General features: G+C 49.3%; 1 protein-coding gene across 2 annotated transcripts in view; it reads right to left on the reverse strand.

Annotated features, from left to right (window-relative positions):
• The window catches only part of Sgsm1 (small G protein signaling modulator 1), a 68,238-nt gene that overhangs the window by 12,419 nt on the left and 33,612 nt on the right, over window positions 1-22,207 (reverse strand). For both annotated transcript variants that reach the window (XM_029477921.1, XM_021162349.2), the window contains 9 exons: window positions 20,746-20,884; window positions 19,028-19,092; window positions 18,317-18,462; window positions 12,796-12,924; window positions 10,689-10,871; window positions 10,281-10,349; window positions 7,636-8,223; window positions 4,385-4,509; window positions 2,617-2,699 (listed from right to left, as the gene is read on the reverse strand). In XM_029477921.1, the coding sequence (XP_029333781.1) occupies window positions 2,617-2,699; window positions 4,385-4,509; window positions 7,636-8,223; window positions 10,281-10,349; window positions 10,689-10,871; window positions 12,796-12,924; window positions 18,317-18,462; window positions 19,028-19,092; window positions 20,746-20,884 (1,527 nt within the window). The remainder of the gene's footprint in view (window positions 1-2,616; window positions 2,700-4,384; window positions 4,510-7,635; window positions 8,224-10,280; window positions 10,350-10,688; window positions 10,872-12,795; window positions 12,925-18,316; window positions 18,463-19,027; window positions 19,093-20,745; window positions 20,885-22,207) is intronic.

Raw genomic sequence — 22,207 nt, forward strand, 5'->3', positions numbered from 1 at the left:
GGGAAGAAAGAGGCTACTGGGAAGCTCCTTCAGGTGCTGGATCTAACTCAGGCTGAAAGGGGTTAGGAGAGATTACAGAAACTTTGAGCAGCTGACATCTTTGCAGGCTGGCAGCCTGTCACCTCTGGTGCTACCACACCCCCAGCTCTTGTCACCTTGACATGTCGCTGACCACAGTCTCTCACGGTGCCATGTCTCCATTGCTCCATGACTTCTTTTTTTTTTTTTAAAGATTTATTTATTTATTATATGTAAGTACACTGTAGCTGTCTTCAGACACTCCAGAAGAGGGCGCCAGATCTCGTTATGGATGGTTGTGAGCCACCATGTGGTTGCTGGGATTTGAACTCTGGACCTTCAGAAGAGCAGTCGGGTGCTCTTACCCACTGAGCCATCTCGCCAGCCCGCTACATGACTTCTTTATGCCCTCAAAACCAGTGCCACCTGCGACACTCTTGTGCTTTAACAAGTTTGGCTGCCATCCTGGGCCCACCCTGAGAACCAGGTTTCTCACACTGTGTGAGAGGAAATGCTTTTCAGAAGATTTCACATCAACGATGCTGGTTTGGTTCCTCTGCGGACGGGCATCGACTGTCCCTGCGATGCCACGAGCGTTCACCTGAAATCCTTCCTCTGAGGGTTCTGCCATTCTAGGTCTTTCTGGGAACTATTTCATGTGTGTCCCTTGTGTGTGGCATGAGGCAGGGGTCTTCCATGTTTTGCATGTGGGTTTCCGGTCGCAGCAGCAGCAATACGTTGCGTTGAAAGGAGTCTGAACTCTGGTCAGTCAGCAGAACATCAACTGCAAAGGTTTCTGTTCAGATTCTCAGCTGCAGCCCAGCAACTATGTGTCGGCTCAGCTGGAGGCGACATAACTGTCTCTGTGTCTCTGTCTGTCTCTCTCTGTTTCTCTGTCTCTTTATCTCTGTCTCTCTCTCTCTCTCTCTGTATGTGTGTGTGTATGTTTGTACAACTTGTGTCAACTGCTTCTCTCCATTCACCACGTGAGTCCCAGGGACCGAACTCGGGTCCTCAGGCTCGGTGACAATCCCTTTACCCACTGAGCCACCCTGCCGCTGCAGCTGGACATTTTGACAGGGCTTTCTGGAATCTGTAGGCAGCAGAGAGGACAATGCTCCTCACCAACACCAAGCCTTCCGGCCGTGGTGGGAGACATCTCCCTCTTTCGGTTTCCTCCGTTTCTGTCTGACGATGTTTTATGGCGTTCAGTAGATAACCACGCCCTTTAGAGGCATTAGAAAGGTGTCAGTCTTCGGGAGACATTACATGTGGACTTGCTTTCTTAATCTCACGTTGGGATTGCGCAGCTCAGCTGTGTAGACAGATGAGATTTCTGCTTGCGGGTCTCATGTTCTACAGCCTTGGTGAATTCACTTCTGTTTTCTTATTCTTTGGATTTTTTCCCCTTTAAGTCATATCATCTGCACCTGGGACTGCATGGATATTTGTCTTAGTTAGGGTTTTACTGCTGTGAACAGACACCATGACCAAGGCAACTCTTAAAAGGATGACATTTAATTGGGACTGGCTTACAGGTTCAGAAGTTCAGTCTGTTATCATCAAGGTAGGAGCATGGCAGCCTCCAGGCAGGCATGTTACAGGAGGGGCTGAGAGTTCTACATCTTCATCTGAAGGCTGCTAGCAGAAGACTGGCTTCCAAGGCAGCTAGGATGAGGGTCTTAAAGCCCACACCCACAGTGACACACCCACTCCAACAGGGCCATACCTCTTAATAGTGCCATTCCCTGGGCCGAGCATATACAAACCATCAAAATAATTGTAACTTCTTTTCAATTGTTCCTCCCTTGTTTACTTCTTTTAATGGTCTGGGACACCATTTCATGTAGCCCATGCTTGACTCAAATTCACCTTGGTCAAGGATAACTTTGAACCTCTGATTCTCCTGCCTCTACCTCTGGAGCACTGGGCCCACAGGCATGGCCACCACACCCTGCCTGTCTTTTATAGTCAAGTGCTGGCTTATACTGATTGATGCTTGGATATTGAACCACCCTTGCGTTTCTGGGATAAGACCCGCTTGGCCATGCAGTGTAGTATTTTATATCTTGTTGGATTGAGTTTGTTGGGTTTTTTTTTTGAGACGTTTTGCTTTTATATTCATGAGAGGTACTAGTCTGACGTTTCCCTGGAATGATTCTGTCTGACGTAGACATCAAGGTAAATGTGAGATGCCAGTGAGGGCTGGTATTGCCAAGTGAGCTGCTAACATTCCAATTATCTTGTTTCTCTTCTCATTCCTTTCCTTCCTTTTTCCTTCCACCCCTTCCATCCTCTCAGACTCCATCCCTCCCTTCATTCAAGAAAGAACCTGTGAAGGATTTATATCCATTTGGTAGACCTCATCCTGAGACACTGTCTGGACCAGTTTTACTTTGTTCTTATTCCCAGTCAAGCAGTGGCTCAGCCAGGTGAGCTTTGGCGCCAGGCAAGGTGGGACACAAGGATGTCTCATGCTGCTGGAGTTGGGATGTATCCACCAGATGGGTCTGCTGTACCTCTATCCTGACCCAGTCCATGGTGACACAAGGTGAGGGTGACCCTTCCCCTCCTACAGGTCAGGGAGGACACACTCACCATCATCCAGGATGACCAGCAGCGGGGCCAGGAGGTCACACATGCCCTGGACGTAGCCAATCTCAATGTGCTGCCAGATGTAGCTGCAGGAGAAATGGGGCACGATGAGTGTGCCATGCTCTGTATCCCCACACAGCCTGCCCTCTCCTTGATGCTTTCTCCCATCTGGTCCTCCATCCTTCAGTCTGATGTCCACCCTCAGTGTCTCCACACATCCAAGGTGTAGCCATCAGGGCCAACCTGCCCAATGGGGCATTGCTGAGCACAGGACTCTGCAGGTGCCCCACCACCCTGGGGGGCTATCATGGGATCAGGGTGTCTTCAACTCCTCCATCCAGCCCCACACATCTCTTCCAAGCTCCTCTTCTTTCTCTGGCTACATGAAGGAGGCAATCACTTTGCATAAATAAGTGACTCAAAAAAATCTCAAAAGCTGGAGAGATGGCTCAGCGGTTAAGAGCACTGACTGCTCTTCCAGAGGTCCTGAGTTCAAATCCCAGCAACCACATGGTTGCTCACAACCATCTGTAATGGGATCCAATGCCCTCTTCTGATGTGTCTGAAGACAGCTACACTGTGTGTACTTACATTTAATAAATAAATGAATCTTTAAAAAACAAACAAACAAACAAACAAACAAAAACAAATAACAAACTCTAGGAATTACTTTCTCTACTGATTCTGTCGGAAATCTGAATCAGTTCCCGTGAAAATTACAGGGACTGCCTGGACAATACACTCAACCCTGTATGCACCTTGACTCTTTGAATCTTTCAGAATGATCATGCGAAGTACATCTCATTAAGAACACATTTCTCAGGGGGGAGGAGACAGAGGCACAGAGAGGCAAAGGCACAAGCAAAGTCAGTGTGATACTTCTGATGGTCACGTTGGGAAGAGAGTTGTCTACATCGAGTTGGCTGGTGGGGCTGTCTAGGGGAGGGTGTGGAACTGTCTTGATTTTATATTAAGTGATCTAGGAAGATCCAGCCCACTGTGGGTGGCTCCATTCCTTAGGCAGAGACTACTGGACCATGTAAGAATAGAGCTAAGCACAAGGAAGCATGCCATGAAAACCATGGTCCTGTGGGCTGGCCAATGAGAGCTGAGAGCAGCCTGGATGAAACACAGTAAGTGATAACTCGGGAATATCGACAATAGAAAGTAGATTCTAACAGAATGGAGGGTAGGCAGCTGCCCAGCTCTTATGCTGCCTGTGGCTTATTAAAAATATAAAGGCTGTGTTTTTTATCTGGGGACTCAGTAACAGAGTCAGGCAAGGTTTAAATCATTTCCATAACATGCATGCCTTTGTTCTCTCTCCGCCTTTGACTTTAAACTTGTCTTAGTTCATTCCTGGTACTGGGAATGAAAGAAAACTCCAGGTTGCTGTGGTACCAGCAACAGGGAGACCAAGGGAGTTTCAGCTGGGCTTCCTGTAGATCCATGCCTTCCCCAGGGCACCCCATCCTTATCCCCATCCCTCCATCATCCCACCCCCTTCCTCTCATCCCTAGTCCCCCATCCCTTCCATCAGCCCACCTTCCCATTGTTCCCTTATTTCCTGTCCCCTCTATCATCTCATCCTTATCCCTCCACTGTCCTCATCCCCTCCCCCATACTACCCTCCCCCACAGCACCCCTCCCCTCCCTACACAACCCTTCCCCTCCCCCACAGCACCCCTCCCCCTACACTCCTCCTCCCCCACAGCACCCCTCCCCTCTCCCACACCACCCCCCCTCCCACACCACCCCTCTCCACAGCCACCTGCACATGATGTTCCTCAGCTTCTCCAGGTTGGCGGCTGTGAAGTACCAGTAGCTGCGGTCGCACCTCTGCACGTCTTTCTCGATGCGGTGCAGGTTCACCGTGTACAGGTCCAGTAGTTCTGGCTGTGGGTAGGAGGAGAAGGAAGATGGGGACGCTGACCCCCAAGAACCGTTCCCAACCCTCACCTCTCAACCGCTCACTCTGGGGTTCAATTCCTTCTCTTTCTTTGTTTCCTGGATAAGTAAGGCTGACTTTGCGTGATGAAAGAGTATTCTTTTGAGACTGGTCTCGGGATGTAGCCCAGGCTGGCCTTGAACTCATAATCCTCCTGCCTCAACGCCCAGAATGCTGGGATTACAGGTAGACACATGTGTTCTTATGCGCGCACGCGCGCGCGCGCGCACACACACACACACACAGATCTGTATCAGAGACAGAATATTACACAAATACACTTAATGCATTTAAAGAGAATGCTAATCTGTCAATTTAGTGCTCAGGAGACTACGGCAGGAGGATTGCTGTCAGTTTGAAGCCGGGTTACAGAGTGAACTTAAGGCTAGCCTGGGGTGCATAATGAGCATGAAATAAATCAAAGACATCAAGACTAGAGACAGGAGCCTTGGCATGGAATCTGGACCCCTTCGCCTCTAAGACTTTACTGACTGAGCTCTGTCCCCAGCCCCTAGAATAGAATCTTAAAAATTGCTGAAAGGGAGAAAAGTCACCTTTAAGTGGATAACTGTTAAGACAAGCTCCCCAATACCAAAGGCAGATTTGGAAAGAGAGTAGAGTCTTTGAAAGGCGGGGTACTCCTCACCTTGTGATAGGGTTACTGTGAAGAAACCCAGAAGTTGCAGTAAAGTAAGTTTTAAAAAACGTGCGGAGTGCACCTAAACTGTGAGCATCCCAGCTGAGTGTCTCGCAGAGGGTCAGAAGCTCCCTTGGGCTAGCGTGGTCCGTGGTAGCTTTAGCAAGGGTGGGGTGTGGGGGTGTGTGGGGGTGGGTGGGGGTTGCCCCTCTCTGCATGGAGAAATCATACCACATATGGTGCAGGGGAAGATCTGGATGTCAAATTTATTTATTTATTTTTTTCCTGTATATGAGTTCACTGTAGCTGTCTTCAGACACACACCAGAAAGAGGGCATCGGATCCCATTACAGATGGTTGTGAGCCACCATGTGGTTGCTGGGACTTGAACTCAGGACCTCTGGAAGAGCAATCGGTGCTCTTACCCACTGAGCCATCTCGCCAGCCCAGTGGATGTCAAATTTAAAGTCTGCTTCCTGGGCTGGCGAGATGGCTCAGCAGTTAAGAGCACCATCTGCTCTTCCAGAGGTCCTGAGTTCAATTCCCAGCAACCACATGGTAGATCTCAACCATCTGCAATATAATCTGGCGCCCTCTTCTGGTGTGTCTGAAGACAACTACAGTGTATTCATATACATAAAATAAATAAATCTTTAAAAAAAAAAAAAGGCTGCTTCCCACAGAATACATTCTTTACTATTGTGGAGTTGAAAACATGACTTGAACCATCATATCCCAGGGAACAATTGTACTGAGCAAACATGGCGGCCATGCGGCCCTGTACCCAGCAAAGGGATGCGCCAGGAACGAGGGAGGGAATTTCACTCAGGATGAATGTGGATGAGGAATCTTCCTAAAAGATTCTTCAGCTGCTGGGGGATGGCTCGGTCAGTGAAGTGTTTGTCCAGCAAGCGTCCAAGTTCAGCACCCCCAGAACTCATGTAGAAAGTCAGGCCTGGAGGCACATGCTTGCCCCAGAGCTGAGGAAGAGGAGGGGACAGGAAGACCACTGGGGATTGCTACAGGGCTGGACAGCCTGCTGGAATTGGTGAACTGCAGGCCACTGGGAGGTGCTGTCTCAACAGCAAAAGAAGGATGGTTTCTGAGCAGCTGTACCCAAGCATGTCTCGTGGTGCTCACACGTAACCCCCCATAAGCTCGCAAAGGTCCACACACCCGATAGATAACAAAAACACAGAAAAAGAAGAACCACAGAGTGGCAGGGTCCCAGCCCTGTGTGATGTCACATGGGATGGGAAATGCAGCCTGTGGAACTCACTCAAGTATGTGTTCTGACAAAGCAAGGCTGTCAACTAAGAAAGAAGGAAAGATTCATACTAGACAGACGGGGTGGGGAGGAGAGGTAGGGAGGGGGGGGCCCACTGGGTCCCTCCAGGTCCCGCCCACCTCCCAGCCTCTGCATCAGAGATCTGCAGCCATTCAGAGTAGCAGGAAGGGCTCGTGTCTCAGTATTTCTCTTCACACTCCTTCTGCCCTGTGACCTCTGTCACTGCCCGCTCTACCACAAGTTGGCTGAGGTAATGTCAGGGAGCCAGACAGAGCAGAGGTCTCAAATACACACAGGCACATCGGCTCTCTCTGCTTAGCATCTGCCTTTGCAGTGAGCACACATCCAGGTTAGCCTGCCAGAGAATGAAATACAGACCAACCACCCCAGTACCTCTCTCCGACAGCAGTTATCAAACTGAGCCACACCCAGCTTGGGGCAGAGCTTCCTGGCTGACCCACACACTGGGAGGTATATGTATAAGGCATCGTGTTGAGGGGTTAAGCCGCTGACTTCCGGGAACTGCTTGCCACACAGCATGGATGTGGTAGCTGATGACTGATAGATACATCATGGACAAAGTGAGTCTGGGGCTGGCAAGAAGGCTCAGCAGGTAAAAGCACTGACTGCTCTTCCGAAGGTCCTGAGTTCAATTCCCAGCAACCACATGGTGGCTCACAACCACTTGTACGCCCTCTTCTGGTGCATCTGAAGACAGCTACAGTGTTCTTATGTATAATAATAAATGAATCTTTGGGCCAGAGCAAGCAGGGACTGAGTGAGCAGAGTTGACTGGAGCAAGCAGAGGTCCTAAAAATTCAATTCCCAACAACTACATGAAGGCTCACAACCATCTGTACAGGTACAGTGTACTCACATGCATAAAAACAAACAAACAAATAAATCTTAAAAAAAAGAAAGAAAGAAAGAAAGAAAGAAAGAAAAGAAAGAAAGTGAGTCTGTCTGAGTTCTCCATTAGACTATTCTGCTAAAGTCTGTGAAGGCAAAGGGCAACATGGTGGCTCACAACCATCCATAATGAGATCTGACGCCTTCTGTTGGTACTCATTCATATACATTAAATAAATAAATAAATAAATAAATAAATAAATAAATAAATCTTTTTTTTAAAGACTCCTAGTGACTTACAGAATAGGTGACTCCACTGGAGGACACAGGGGATGTCTCGTTATTGGCAGAGGAGGTCACAGCCAGAGAAGCCAGGGCAGGGAACAGGCTCTCCATCTCAGGCTCCTCTGAGAGGTTGTCCTCGCTGTCAGCCCGACTGGGCTTGTCCGCCTCGCCGGGCCAGCCGTCCATCACCACACCATCCTTCTCAGGCAGGGCCATGTCCAGGCTGCCAGGGATAGACATGAACTCCTCCAAGCTCTCGTTGGCAAGGAGGTCACTCTCAAGGCTATCTTGCACAGCCAGCTCCTCCCGAGGGGCCTCGTCCCGGGACGTGGTGGCTTCACTGTTCTGCCCGTCTTCCACGCTGCTGTCCCCAGGCCGAAACACGGCGGGAAGGCTGCGTTGGGCATCCAAGACGCTGTCTTCGGTGCTAAGACTGGGCTCGGAGTGCTCGGAGAGACCAGAGGAGAAGTTGTGGGAGGAAGGGTGTCCGGAGTCTGGGGAGCAAGTGCCGTTGGCTGGGTTCCCATTGGGGATCTTGGGATGTTTTTCTTCTGACCTGCCTTCTGCCTCTGTCTGCTCCACCTCATCCACAGACTCAAATACCTGAGGAAAGGAACACACAGACATTTGAGTCAGGACGCACATGGCAACATAGCTCATGGTAGCAAAGTAATATCCAACAACAGGGGTGACTTCGATATGGAATCTGCCTGTAGCGGAATAGCATGCAGTCAGTACAAAGGCAGTGTGTTCTTTATGGCTGTCAATCTTCCAAGTGCTGAGGTCACATCAGCGATTCAGCTGGCCACAGCTGGCTCTGAGGAGGGCAACTAGGGAAATGAAGTTTGGGGGAGGAGAGTGGCTTTCTACTGTACGGACCTCTAACACTTAGATTTGCTTGTGTTTCTGTGTCCTTCAGCCACAACCCTCAAGGTCACAGTAAAGATCAGGTCAAGGCCTCACACTGCTTCTCTAAGTGGCCGCCATCAGTTTTACTTCACTGAATCTATTTCTGCTCATGGGCCTCATCATGTGCATAGGCTTGGTGTATATACACACATACACACACACACACACACACACACACACACAGATTATACTACCCAGAAGGTATTTTGTGAACATTTGTATGCTTTTCATTTATTTATTTGTGTGTGTGTGTGTCTGCATGAATGCAGGTGCCCTTGTAGTCCAGAAGAGGGCGCCATATCTTCAGGGGTTACACTTGGTTGTAAGGCACCTCATGTGGATACTGGGAACTTATTTATTTATGCATTTATGTTTGTGTGTGTGTATTTGTGTGTGTCATGAATGCAGGTGCCCTTGCAGTCCAGAAGAGGGCGCCAGATCTCTTGGGGTCAGACCTAGTTGTGAGGCACCTCATGTGGGCGCTGGAAACTAAATCTGGGTCCTCTGCAAGAGCAGCTTGTGCCCTTCACTACCGAGCTGTCACTCCAGCTTTCTTTGTGCTTTTCCTTTTGTTTAATGAGGCTTTCAGTAGAGTGATGCCCAAAAGTTGTTGAACAATAAGTCTGCCAGCGTTTATGTGGGATTTTAAGATCTACCAAATATAGTGGTTTGAATTGGTTGCCCGCACCCACCCCCCCCCCATAGATTCATGTGTTTGAATGCTTGGTCCACAAGGAGTGACACTACTGGGAGGCGTGTCCTTGTCCTTGTTAGAATAGGCTTGTTTGGGGAAGTGTGTCACTGTGGGGTGAGCTTTGAGGCTCCCATGCTCAAGCTCTACCCAGTGCAGAAGAGACCCTCCCTCCTCCTGGCTGCCTGTGGAAGAGACTCTTTCCTGGCTACCTTCAGACCAAGATGCAGAACTCTTGGCTCCTCCAGCACCATGTCTGCCTGCACACTGCCATGCTTCCTGCCATGATGATAATGGACTGAACAGCTGAAACTAAGCCAGCCTCAATTAAATGTCTGCCTCTGTAAGAGTCGCCTTGGTTATGGTGTCTCTTCACGGAAGTGAAACCCTAAGACATTATATATTTCTGTGTGTGTGTGTAAAGGCATCCAGAAGGTTCTGGAAGGCCACACAGCAGACTGATGATCTTAGTACTGTTTCAAGGGAGGACGGAGATGAAGGAGACAGAAACAAAGTACAGGTATGTGGTTTGCTGTTTTATAGGAGAGCAGGCTCCTGGTCAGCCTGTGAGTTCAGAGGTGCTGAGTCCAAGATTCAACCAATGCTGAGTGAAAATACCCACAAACCACTGCACCTGCGCAGACCAGGCTCTTCATTCCTAGTGACACAGCCTGATAGCTATTTCCATGTCGTTTGCACTGACTGCACTGTTTGTGAGTGGCCTAGGGGTGACCTGACAAATGCAGCGCTCCAGTACACACCCTTGTCATTTTACCCAGGACTTGGATCCCGGGACGCTGATGTCTACAGGGGCTGCATTCCACTGTTATGGGTTTCAAGGAGACAGCAACTGCTTGCAATACTTAGTCTACTTCCGATACTAGCCATAGAAAGCTGAATGCATCAAGCAAAGCGGCTGATAAATGATGGACATCCAAACCCTACCACCACAGATGGGAGGGTGGGGCTTGCATGGATTGGGCGGGGCTTTGTGGGTGGGTGTGGCTTTGCGGATGGGGTGGGGCAAGAGTGGGGAGCTGAGCCTCAGAAAGTTAGTTACCTGTGTGCTGCTGCTGGAGTCGCTCTGCAGTCGGAGGTTCTGGCGGCCTGAGCTGCAGCTCTGGGAGGACTGAGATAGACAGAAACCGGACGGGCAAAGACAGAGGGTCACAAAAGGGGCTTCTGGGTTGGGAATCCAGGAAACCTGGTTCCATTCCTTCTTCTGACAGACACCACAGTGGAATCTGATACATGCTGTCTTCTCAGGGCTATCCCCAGACCTCCACCACGCCCACAGTACAGATGCAGGAACAGAGCCCAGAGGAAAGGCACTGGCAAGATTCTCTGGGTGCAACTTGAATCTATATCTGATTCTAAAGCTCTTCCTCCCCTCAAAAGCTGAAGGTGCGGCTGTCCCAAGACCCTGGCCCCTCTCACCAGCATTTCCCCCAGGCCAGCTGTCCTTTACCTCATTGCTGATGGTGGAGTCCCGGTGCAGCATCCGGTGAAGGTGGCTGTCCAGGCTGGCTCCTGAAGAGCACTTGGCCAGGGCAGCCGCGTGGGACTCCCGCTCCCTCTGTCTCACGATAGCTTCACAACCCAGCCACTCCGACATGGTTTGTGCATAGCAGGCATGGATCTGTTCGTCCACCTGTGGGCACATGTGAAGGGCACGGGCGGTGCTGAACACCCTGGGCTCTGGCCTGTCTGCATTTAATATCAATGGCACTTGACGTTGCTGGATGATGCCCATGCCCAGAATACTACAGAGCAAGGCTACTTTGTCTTCACCTTCCTTCCCCCTCAGCTCCCTCCTCAGTAATTCATTCACTCCCACAATCAGTCAAAGTTTGTTTGCATACTTTCTCTATTTCCTCATTCTTTATCTATTAATTATGCAATCTGTTTCCACATTCGCTTATTATTTATTTATTCCATTTCCTCATTCGTTTCTTTTGATAAGTACCTATATCTTCCCAGGAACCAAGTCAGGCATACACATTACCAGACGAGCAAAATCCTGCTACCCACTCACCCACCCACCCACCCATCCATCAGGTGAGGGCAATATCAGATTGCCGGAATGTTTTCTTCAAGACTGAACCTGCCTCCACCAGTATGACCCGGTAATCTCACTACCAGGCATTTCCTCAACACAGAAAGCCTGCATTGGATGCCAGCTGTAGTTAGCTGTTCTTAGCCAAAAAGGGTAAATAAAGGTTCATAGCATCGCCCAGCTACCTATCAGCAAACCCTCGGTGTATGCCCAGGGGAGGAGTTATTCACTAAAAGGAAACAGGCATCAGTGGACCAATTTGGATGGATCTAGAGATTGTACTGAATTTAAAAGTCAACACCCAAGGTTTCCACACTACATGACTCTGTTTATACAACATTCTAGATGTGAGGAGCAGCCAGGGGATGATGGCGGGATGGAGGTGGGCATGGCTACAGAGGGACTGGTGAGGATTCTTTTTGTTTGTTTCTTTTATGGTTTGTCGAGATACACTTTCTTTGTGTAACAGCCTGGCTGTCCTGGACTCACTTTGTAGACTAGGCTGGCCTCGAACTCACAAAGCTCCACCTGCCTCTGCTTCCAGAGTGCTGGGATAAAAGGTGAGGCCACCACACCTGGCCAAGGTGAGGATTCTTAAGGCACCAGCAATGCACAAGTCTCGATACATAAGAAAATAAGTATATACACACTGGTGTGTACACACAGACACACATACCAGTGTGTATACATGTACACAAACACCAGCATGCATACGTGGAGACACACACACATATACACACACAGAGGAGGATGGAGGAGCCTGAGTTGGGTGGGATGCTATACCAGCATCAGTGCTCTGTGACAGCATAGGACATCACAGTTCTGCTGGAGGTCACCATGGGGAAACTGAGTAAAGGTCACACAGGTCTCTGCAATGCTTCCTGCAAGGCGCGGGAGTCTACATGACCTCAAAACAGGAGGTCGGCTTGTTTGAAAATTCTCTCATGTTGTATTTCCACCAAACAGCTTTTTTCCTCCATGTTCCTGTTTCTTTACTGTGTCACTCACCAGCAAGACTGTAACAGGCAACCAGGGCTCTACTGTACCCAGAGCTCAGCTGCACAGTACCCAGGAGCACAGGGCCCAGCTGCCCAGTATCCAGGTGCATAGGATCCAGCTCCCCAGTACCCAGCTGCACAGTATACAGCTGCCCAGTATACAGCTGCCCAGTACCCAGGTGCACAGAGCCCAGCTGCATAGTACCCAGGTGCAGTGCCCAGCTGCACAGTACCCAGGTACATAGTGCACAGGTGCATAGTAGCTAGCTACACAGTGCCCAGGTATACACTGCCCAAATCCCCAGTACCCAGGTGCACAGAGCCCTGCTGTATAGTGCACAGCTGCACAGCACCCAGCTGCACAGTGTCCAGCTGTCCAGTACCCATCTTCATAATACCAGCTGCATGGTACCTGGCTGCACAGTACCCAAGTGCACAGTACCCAGCTCCACAGCACCCAGCTGTCTAGTTCTCAGCTCCACAGCACCCTGGAACTTTCGTTGTCCTTACAGGTAACTAACCTCTTTTCTCTCCATCTCTGTCATCCCAAACTGGTAGTGGCCGAGGAGGAAGGGCCACACTGCCCTGCGGATCTCAGGCTGGACACCTCCATAGTAGATGAGACGCAGCAGTTCCTGCTCCGGGTAGGTCTATGGGAGAGGGGTCAGAGGGCAAAAGGTCTGGTCAACAGGAAGCCAGGGTGACCTGTGAGTCATGAATGAGCAAAGCCATAACTTTTGTGTCTGGAACATTCCCCAAAATGCTTGTGTTAATGACTTGATCCCTAGTTTGGTACTATTGGAAGCTGGTGGGGCTCTGAAGAGCAGAAGCCCACATAGGTTTAGGTCACAGTGGAGGATGGTGGCTCAGCCCCACAGTAAGCCTTTCTGTTTTGCTCTTTTACCATGTTTTCCTGCCAATTTGTCCTGTGTTGCCGAAGGCCCACAGCCACAGGGCCTTCTGATCTCCACAATGAGAGCCAAGATAAACATCTTTTCTTTATAAGCTTCCGGGTTTGGGAACTTGTTACAGTAACAGAGAGAGAACATACTACAGGGACCTGTAATTAACTCTGATATCACACGAGGAGCTAACAACCCAACCCACCCAACTACATCAGTGTGTGTGTGCGCGACATTACTTCGTAGGGAACCACACAGGGAGTTGTAAGGGCGACCGGCTGAGGTGTGAGGACTGATGTGTGTGTGTGGTGGTGGGGGGGGCAGGCAAAGTGTGAAGTGGGGAAAAAGATAAAGATGTGACCAGTGAAACTGATGCCATAGGATAGCAGGTGTGAAGGACCATGCTGCAACTCAAGCACTCAGCGCAGGTCAAGGTCATCCCTAACTACACAGAGAGTTTGAGGCTAGCCTGGGCTACATGAGACCTCATCTAGAATAAAATAGTAAAAAAAAACCAACAACAAAACAAAAAACCCAAAAGCAAAAAGAATAGGTGAGGTAAGAGGAAGAAGGGAGAGGAAGAAGAGGAGAGAAAAGGGAGGGAGGAGGAGGACAAGAGGGGGATAATGGGGGGGGGGAGCATGTGCCCAAGGCAGTGCCTAATGAACTAGCAATCCCATTTAATTAACAAATGCAATCTCATCTCTAGTCAGCATGAAGAAAATTACTCTAAAGCAAAAGAGTTCAAAGTGAGCATTTTCAGAAGCTGCCTCTGACAGGACAGTGTTCGGCACAGCGGGGTAGCCTAGGGCTTTCTCTAGTGCAGGCTTAGCTTTGTTGCTTCAAGAAAATCCACCAGCCTAAGCCACAGCTACAGTGTAGCCTTCCTCGGGTTGCCATGGGAACTCTGACCACTTAGGTAGATAATGTCGGAGTCTTTAGAAATCAGAAAACCTGGCTGTGGCACGAATGCATAGTCCTCATCAGAAAGACTTCCTTTCTTCAAGGGGTTGGGGAGGGGGCTTTCTGGAGCCATTTGGATGTCCACCGTTTCCCTTGGTTTTTATTTTATGTGCACGAGTGTTCTGAGTGTTCGGCACCATGTGCCTGCAGTGCCCGCAGAGGCCAGAAGAGGGAGCCGAGTCCCCTGGAGCTGGAGTTACAGCAGGCTGTGAGCCAGCATTGAACCCAGGTCCTCTGATAGAGCAGCCAGTGCTTTTAACCACTGAGCCATCTCTCTAGCTTCCTTGGCTTTAATTTATGAGTTATAAAATGACTCCTCTGAAGCTTCTAATTCCTTTTTAAGACATTTAGGAAGTGTGAGTCTCTAGGGGTTTGTGAGTTCTGTTGTCAGTTTGCTAGTACATACATTTCTATGGCGTTCACATGTTCCATCCATTCCTTTGCCTGTGGAGTCTGTGGTGGTGTCCCCTCATTGGCTTCTGACTGATCACCTGTGTACCCTCCACACACCTGTGCTTCTAATAAGGTGTTTCCCAGCTTTGCTGGCCTTCCCCGAGAGCCAGCTTTGCGTTTCTTATCTCCATTCTCTGTGTGTTCTAATTCTTCTCTGATCACTATATTTCCTCCTGTTGGTCTGCTTCAGGTTCAGTATGCTGCCCCACCCACCACTTCCGGTTCCTAAGATAGAAGGTTAAGTTGTTGATTTGACATATTTTTACTTTACAGGTACAAAACTTAGACCTATCTATGTATGCATATATGTATGTATAATGTATATATGTATGTATAATGTATGTATGTTACATGTATAACATGTGTTACATATATGCATTATAACATATGTATGTATGTGTGTATGTGTATTTATTTTATATGATACTGTGTGTATGCCTGATCCCTTCAGAGGCCAAATGATGGTAGGAGATGCCCTGGAACTGGAGTCGCATGCTACGGTGAATTGTCTGATGTGGGTGTTGGGAAAAGCAAGTGCTCTTCTTAACCACTGAGCCATCTCTCCAGCCCCTGGACTTTAAGACAATGCTATGTTAAATTTTAATATTTCCTGTTTTGTTTATGGTCTTGGGTCCTGTTTCTTGTAAATGCCATCGCTACAATTATTTGCTAGAGTGACAAGAGAGGAGATGATATTAAAAATAGAAAAGCCACTTCCAAGACTCCTAGATCCATAGGACTACATTTCCCAGACTCCTTTGCATTCAAGTGTAGTCACATGACCGATTTTTGGCCAGTGGGGTGTGAGAAGTAATGGATGCTATTTGCAGGTCTGGGACTAGGAGGAAGTTGGTAGGTTCTCTTGGCTTCTCAAGGGACCATAAAGTGGCAGGGGATGCCACTGACACGGCTCGCCAGTGAGAAATAAACCCAGTGTTTCCAGGCAACAAGGCAGCGGGGACTGTTTCTGGGATTCGGTGTACCCAGCACAAGAAGGCAGCTAAGCCTTAAGGAAGGACTATACCACAGGGGGCAGGGAGTGTTCAATGAAGTAATTCTGCCTCATCCACTGTTTCACCCAATTTGACCTTAAACTGGTATCTCCCAAACTGGATCACGGAAGCACTCCGGGGAATTCAGAAACAGACATGGGCTCTTCTCCCAGAGATGCAGATCTGGAGCTGAGCCTAGAAACCAGTTGGGCCTGCAGCTCCCCATGAACTAGCAGGCTCACGCTGTGCCCGTGGGAGGCAGAGAGAGTACTCTGGCTTATCTATTTCAGGTTTTATTACACTGCAATCAACTTCTAGGAACTCATTCGCAAAATCAAAATGCCAGGGGTATAGAAGGGCGTGCGCTAGTGCTGCCGCTGCACTACCGGAAAAGAATTCTTTTTAAAAAGAGCTAAAAGGAAGCCAGGAGGCGCACGCCTTTAATTCCAGCACTCGGGAGGCAGAGGCAGGTGGATTTCTGAGTTCGAGGCTAGCCTGGTCTACAAAGTGAGTTCCAGGACTGCCAGGGCTATACAGAGAAACCCTGTCTTGAACCCTCCCACCCCCCACCCCCCAAAAAGCAAGCCAGGCCTGGTGCAGGTTGGCAAATCCAACTCCAACACTAGGGAAGCTGATGTAGGAGGGTTGTGAGTTCAAGGCCAGCCTGGGCCACCTATTGAGCGCTCCTTCCCAACTCAAGCAGTAATGAATCAGAAGGGGGTAAAAAAAAAAAGTGAGAATTCTGTCAGCAAGAATTTAAATAAACTGTGGGTCTCACCATTTTTTTGGGACCTGAAAGATGAGCCTTCATTCAAGAGCTAGGAAAGTAAGCTGCCCACTGAAAATACAGAATGTTAACGGTATAGATCTAGAGGCCAAGGGATGGCTTGGCAGGTAAAGGTGCTTGCTGCCAAGCCTAGTGAACTGGTTTCTGTGTGGTGGAAGGAGAAAATTTACGTCTGTAAGCTGTTGTCTTCTGAACCCCATGTGCAGTGTGGCATTTGTACAATCCCTTCCAACACACATAAAAAAATAAATATAGCTGGGAGTGGTGGAGCACGCCTTTAATCCTAGCACTTGGGAGGCAGAGGCAGGTGGATTTCTGAGTTCAAGGCCAGCCTGGTCTACAAAGTGAGTTCCAGGACAGCCAGGGCTACACAGAGAAACCCTGTCTCAAAAAAAACAAAAACAAAAAATAAATAAAATAAAAAAATTTTAAGAAATTAAAAAGAAATATAGGTGAGGTGGATACAAATATATTCCTATCACTCTATAGCTATAAACAAGAGACCCAAGACATGATACATAAGTTTAGAAACTCTGTGCATATATAATAAACACAGAAATATATAAGATCTATATAATAATACAAAGGCATAAATATCTCTGTGTATTTGTAGATGTATTGATTAAAAATCCTGATGAAGTATAGGATATATAACTTCTATGTCTTTTTGTTTGTTTTTGAGACAGGGTCTCCCTTTGTTACTCTGGCTGTCTCAGAACTCACTGTGTAGAACAGGCTGGACTCGAACTCACAGAAATCTGCCTGCCAGACACGATCATGTGATTGACCAGGGCTGAAAGGTGGGTCCTCACGGTGGACAGGTGTCTGCCTCCCAGGTGCTGGGACTAAAGGCATGCGCCACCAGTGCCCTACTTCCCTCTTTCTTCACAGCAGCGGATGAGATGACCAGCTGCCCCATGCTCCTGTACCTTGACTAACTGTGAGCTAAAATAAGCCCTTACACCTTGAAATTGCTTGTGGGGGGTTATGACTGCAACAGGAGAGAAACTTGGTTGCATATAAAACCACAAAGCTTTGAAGCTATAGATACAGCAACAGGAGAGAAACTTTGTCGCATATAAATCCACATACCTTTGTAGCTATAGATACAGCAACAAAGACAAGGGTACAGGCAGGGTGAGTGACAGTGCTGGGGCAGGTGTCCAGACTGTAGCTTGAGTCAGATGGACAGGGTCAGAGCAGGTGCCAAGGCCACAGCCTACTGCACCCCAAAGTAGGTATGAACTTGGTCCAACACATAATCAGTGACTTAATCAAAACATTATGTGACATACCTGAGGCTATCCTGGATCTCACAAGTGGCTTAGACTCGCCTCAAACCCACAATCCCTTTGCCTCAGCTTTGTGAATGGTGCAATGACAGGTATGTGCCACCATGTCCATCTTAGCTGTCCTTTCTCTTCTCTTCAAGGTTGAATAGCCTTGTCCCCAATGCTTGGGCCCTGAAGGGTTTCAGACTTAAGATTTTCTTGCAAGTTGGAATATTTGTATGTATATTTGTATGTATATGTATATGTGTGTGTATATATATATATATATATATGTATGTATAAAAGTATGGGTCTGTTCTAAGTCCATGTGTTTAACATACACTTATTCACACAGCCCACAGGTCACTTTATATGGTATTTTTAGTGCATAGCATGTTTGTGACCTGTCACATGAGGTCAAGTGTGGGATTTTCCATTGGGGTTTTATGTCAGAGTTTCAATTCTAGAAATTTTGGATTTCGGGTTTGGCACTGGGATACTGTACCTATGCATTTTCCCCTGACTCCCTCACCCTTCCATCTGGATGGGACTCAAGTCAGCTGTGGAGTTGGCGGTCCATATTCAGAGAGGCATACCTACCTGGGTCCCCGTGAGTCTGACCTGACAAGATGGCGCCCCTCCGCTCTGCCCTCTGATGAACACACCCAGCTCACCGTGCTGTCCTGGATGTATTTTTCCCAGATGCTGGCTGTCAACCCTTGCCCAGCGTCACAGGGCAGGTCTGGAGACACGATCATGTGATTGACCAGGGCTGACAGGTGGGTCCTCACGGTGGACAGGTGTCTGCAGTAGGCGAGCCCTGGCCAGGGAGGGAAGGCAGGCTTCATCTTCTGCCCACCACACTTCACTAAGTCTCTCCTGGAAGCTCCACAGGACTACCCACCTCTATCTTCAGGAACTCTCAACCCAGAAAATTCTCATTGTTCCTTTTCCAAAGGAGGAATGCAAGTTGAGGATGCTGTCACTGGGTGTCCTGACAACTAAACCTAAGGGACGATTTGTCTCTGGACAGACACCACTCTCCTCTGCTGGAAGCTACCACATTTAATAGATGTGCTGTGGGCAGGGAAGGGACAGGGAAGTAGGAGGAACCAAGGACTTCTGGGCTCACCCTGGGCCTGTCTCCCATTCCTATAGAAACAACAAAAGCCGGATGTGGACAGAATCCCTGCTGGATGGAGAAGGGAATGTCTGAGAGATACCAAGTACTCTGCTTGCTTTCCAAGCTAGTCCTGTCCCCTCAAAGGAGTGCCTGCCACAAGCATCTTCATCTGCTTTGCCGTGGGCACTGGGAACATGCCTGGGGTGCCAGGCACTTGATAAATGCTTCTTGCAGACAAGCAGGATGGGGGATGTGCACTCACATCCATAGAAGGCTCTGGAGAGGATCTGGTACTTCATGTTATCACACAGCAGTTTCAGTGGGGCCCTGCAGGAGAAGGGGGAGCAGAGGGACACACACAGCTTAGATGTTCTACAAAGGAACCATCCATGCTCCATACAGCAGATGGAAGTCAACTGTCAGGACAGAGGGAGGCCACTGTGCCCACCCCACCCCCACGCCCCTTCTCTGTCACAGCCCAGGTTTCTGTTGGGGGGATCAGCCATTCAAAGCGTCGTGTCTCCATGGCTTGGATGCCCTGGACGGATCACCTGAGATGGCTGGCTGGCAGAGAAGCAGTCATGTGACCCAACCTGGGCCAATGAGAATCAGCCCTAGGATCTGTGCTTGTATCTACCTGGAAGCATGCTCATTCTTTCTTGCCCCTAAGCCAGCGGGATACATAGTAGTGGCTGCTGGAAGTCTTGGCCACCACCAGAGAGGGCCAGCCCTGGCCCAGTCCACAGACCGGGAGATCAGGAGAGCTGTTCTTGTTCTGAGCACTGGGATCCAGGCAGGCTCAAAGCTGTGTCCCCTGAACCTCTCAATCATGTGAGCACATCTTTTTTTCTTTTTTTCTTTTTTAGATAAGGTCTCATTCATTATATAGCTCAGGCTAGCCTGAGACCCACAGCCCTTCTGTCTCAGTCTCTTGAATGCTGGGAATCAATGGCTTTCTCCATCACATACATTCATTCTCCCCCCAACCCCCAAAACAGTTTGAAGGAGTAGCCCCTGGGTTTGACCCTGTGAACTGCACAGTAGGTGGGGCTCAGGGCTGATGATGTTCCCTGCTCCATGCTTGTTGGGAGTGGAAGCAAAGAACAGTGCTCAGTACTGCCGGCTACGGAGACAGATGGGCTGTGAGTTCCTACAGGGCGCAGAATAGAAGACTCCGTGTATCTATCCTGAGGCTACCCCAGGGATACTGGATAAACCCAGGAAGCCTGAAAAGGGAGCTCGGCTAAAGTCCTGGGGAGCACAGCTGAAGTCCTGGGAGTGGCGTTCCCTCTTCCTTGCCCGCAGGTTGTGATGCTTGCCCAAGGTGCCCTTAGAATGTCAGGCTTGCCCAAGGTGCATATAGGAAGCCACTCCTTGGGCTTGCAACTCTGCAATGAGGTGAGCTCCTCACTGACAGAGGTATGAAAGCAGATGCTCTGAGAGCAGACACTGGGCAAAGTTCTCAGTGGTCCACAGTTACCACGTGCTGTTTCCTTGTAATAGCCCTACTAAGTTAATGTTTCATGCAAGAGCACACAGAAAACATGGCTGTCATTAAGTAATATCTCTGGCTCCTGGTGCATGCTGAACCTGTATTTCTTAGTCTCCCTGTGAAGCGGGACCATTGCGTTGAAAAACAGAAATACCATTGCCTCTGATACTGTGGCCCAACAATATCCAAGATGGACGTCTGTTAGGAAGTGGGTCCATGGCAGCCTCACGGCACACAGGACATTTGCTATAAAAAAGCCGTTGTTGTTTCAGGACTGTGTGTTACTGCAGCAGAACGTTATCCCGACGGACACGTGCAACGGAACTCCAGTGACCAGGACCACATGAAGCCATGATTTAACCCTAGCTCCATTCGCCATTCACACCTCTCCAAACTCAGGATGCGGCAAAATGAAGCAATAGACAGTCAAGGGACTTTGGTTTGTGCTTCAAGCTCCTCCCTGGGGGAGGAGCCTAAGCCCCGCCTACCTCTCATGGTTACAGCCATTGGTTGAGCCGCCGTCAGCTGAGCCGCTTTGTGAACAGGAAGAACAGGAGGACTTCCGAGGACTGGGTTGCCATAGGGGTGGAAGGTTGTTCATAGAGACATCCATTAGGTCCTGGGGCACTGTGGTGGATGATGGGTGGAAAGGGGGCTCAGCGATAACATTGGTTAAACCCATGTGTATTATAGAAATCTCACCCCAAAACAAGCAGCTCTCCCAAAGCTGGCCCTGTGACAGGGAGGATCAGAGTATGACAGTCCCAAAGTGCCCGACCACAATCTGATGTCGTCCCTGAGTCCACGTGATCCAGTGAAAGCCACCACCAAGATTCAGAGGCTCTGGCTGCGGGGCAGAGTGGGAAGGACAGCGGGAAGAAGAGGGAAGAAGAGGAGGAGGGAGCGCAGGGTTGAGAAGACAGACCTATCCCGAGTACAGAGAACCTCACCTCGCCATGTCCCCATTCAGTTCTGTTCACAGGAAGGTGACATTAGGGAAGGGGGACCTACTGGACACTTCTAGAGAAAGTCTGGGGGCATGAGTTTTGAGACAAAGACCCCCACAAGAGCTTGTGTGGTCAGAAGGGAGGACGTTCATCCCAACACACAGGAAGAGTTCCAGAGCCTGGGATCTTGGCTAGGGATGATAGCAGCACTGTTCACATGTCTGAACTAGACATCGCTTTCAGCTGGCTCAGGTGGGGAGCTCCTAAGCCATGTGCCTGTCTAGCACCACTGATGTCCTGCAGACAAAACCATCAAATGAACTCAGCTTGTTATAGACTCTCTCTGTGCACCATGTAGATTCCAGGGATTGGACTCAGGCTGACAGGCACAGTGGCAGACACTTCTACTCGCTGAGCCCCCTTGCTGGCCCCAAGACCTAGCTTCCTTTGGCTGTTTTCCAGTCAAGGGTTTAAAACCATGCCAAGCTCGCAGGGGCTGGATTTGGCCTCTGGGCTGGGGTTTGCTGGTCCCCACTCTAGGACATTAGACAGGTGATCATTTTCTCGCCTACTATGACTTCTTAGGACAACTGCTCTCTCATAGGCTCTTCTGATCCCTGAGTGGGAGGGAGACACTTGTCCTTGTCATCAGATCCACTAGACAGTAGCGTGCTGGCTACAGAATGAGGCTCTTGAACCTGCTGACAGTGACTGGTTCCACGCTTCCTCTTCTCACAGACTCACCACTGAGCTGGCCAGAAAATGCCCTGGTTCTCAACCTGTCGCAGGGAAGTAGAGGGCGGGCAATCATGCACCAATGAGTCATAGAACCTAACGGCTGCCTTCTGTGGAGTGGGTACTGGTGGGAACAGGGCTGCTTTCTGTGGAGCAGGGTGGGTACTGGGGCACAGGGCTACTCATTTTCCTCTGTCTCCCTTGGGAACAAGACTCCAATGGCGACATGGCTGAGGTGTCACCCAGCCCCCAGGGAAGGGGAACCAGA

Source organism: Mus caroli, chromosome 5 (genome assembly GCF_900094665.2).
Source record: "Mus caroli chromosome 5, CAROLI_EIJ_v1.1, whole genome shotgun sequence".
In the NCBI taxonomy this organism is placed as follows: domain Eukaryota; kingdom Metazoa; phylum Chordata; class Mammalia; order Rodentia; family Muridae; genus Mus; species Mus caroli.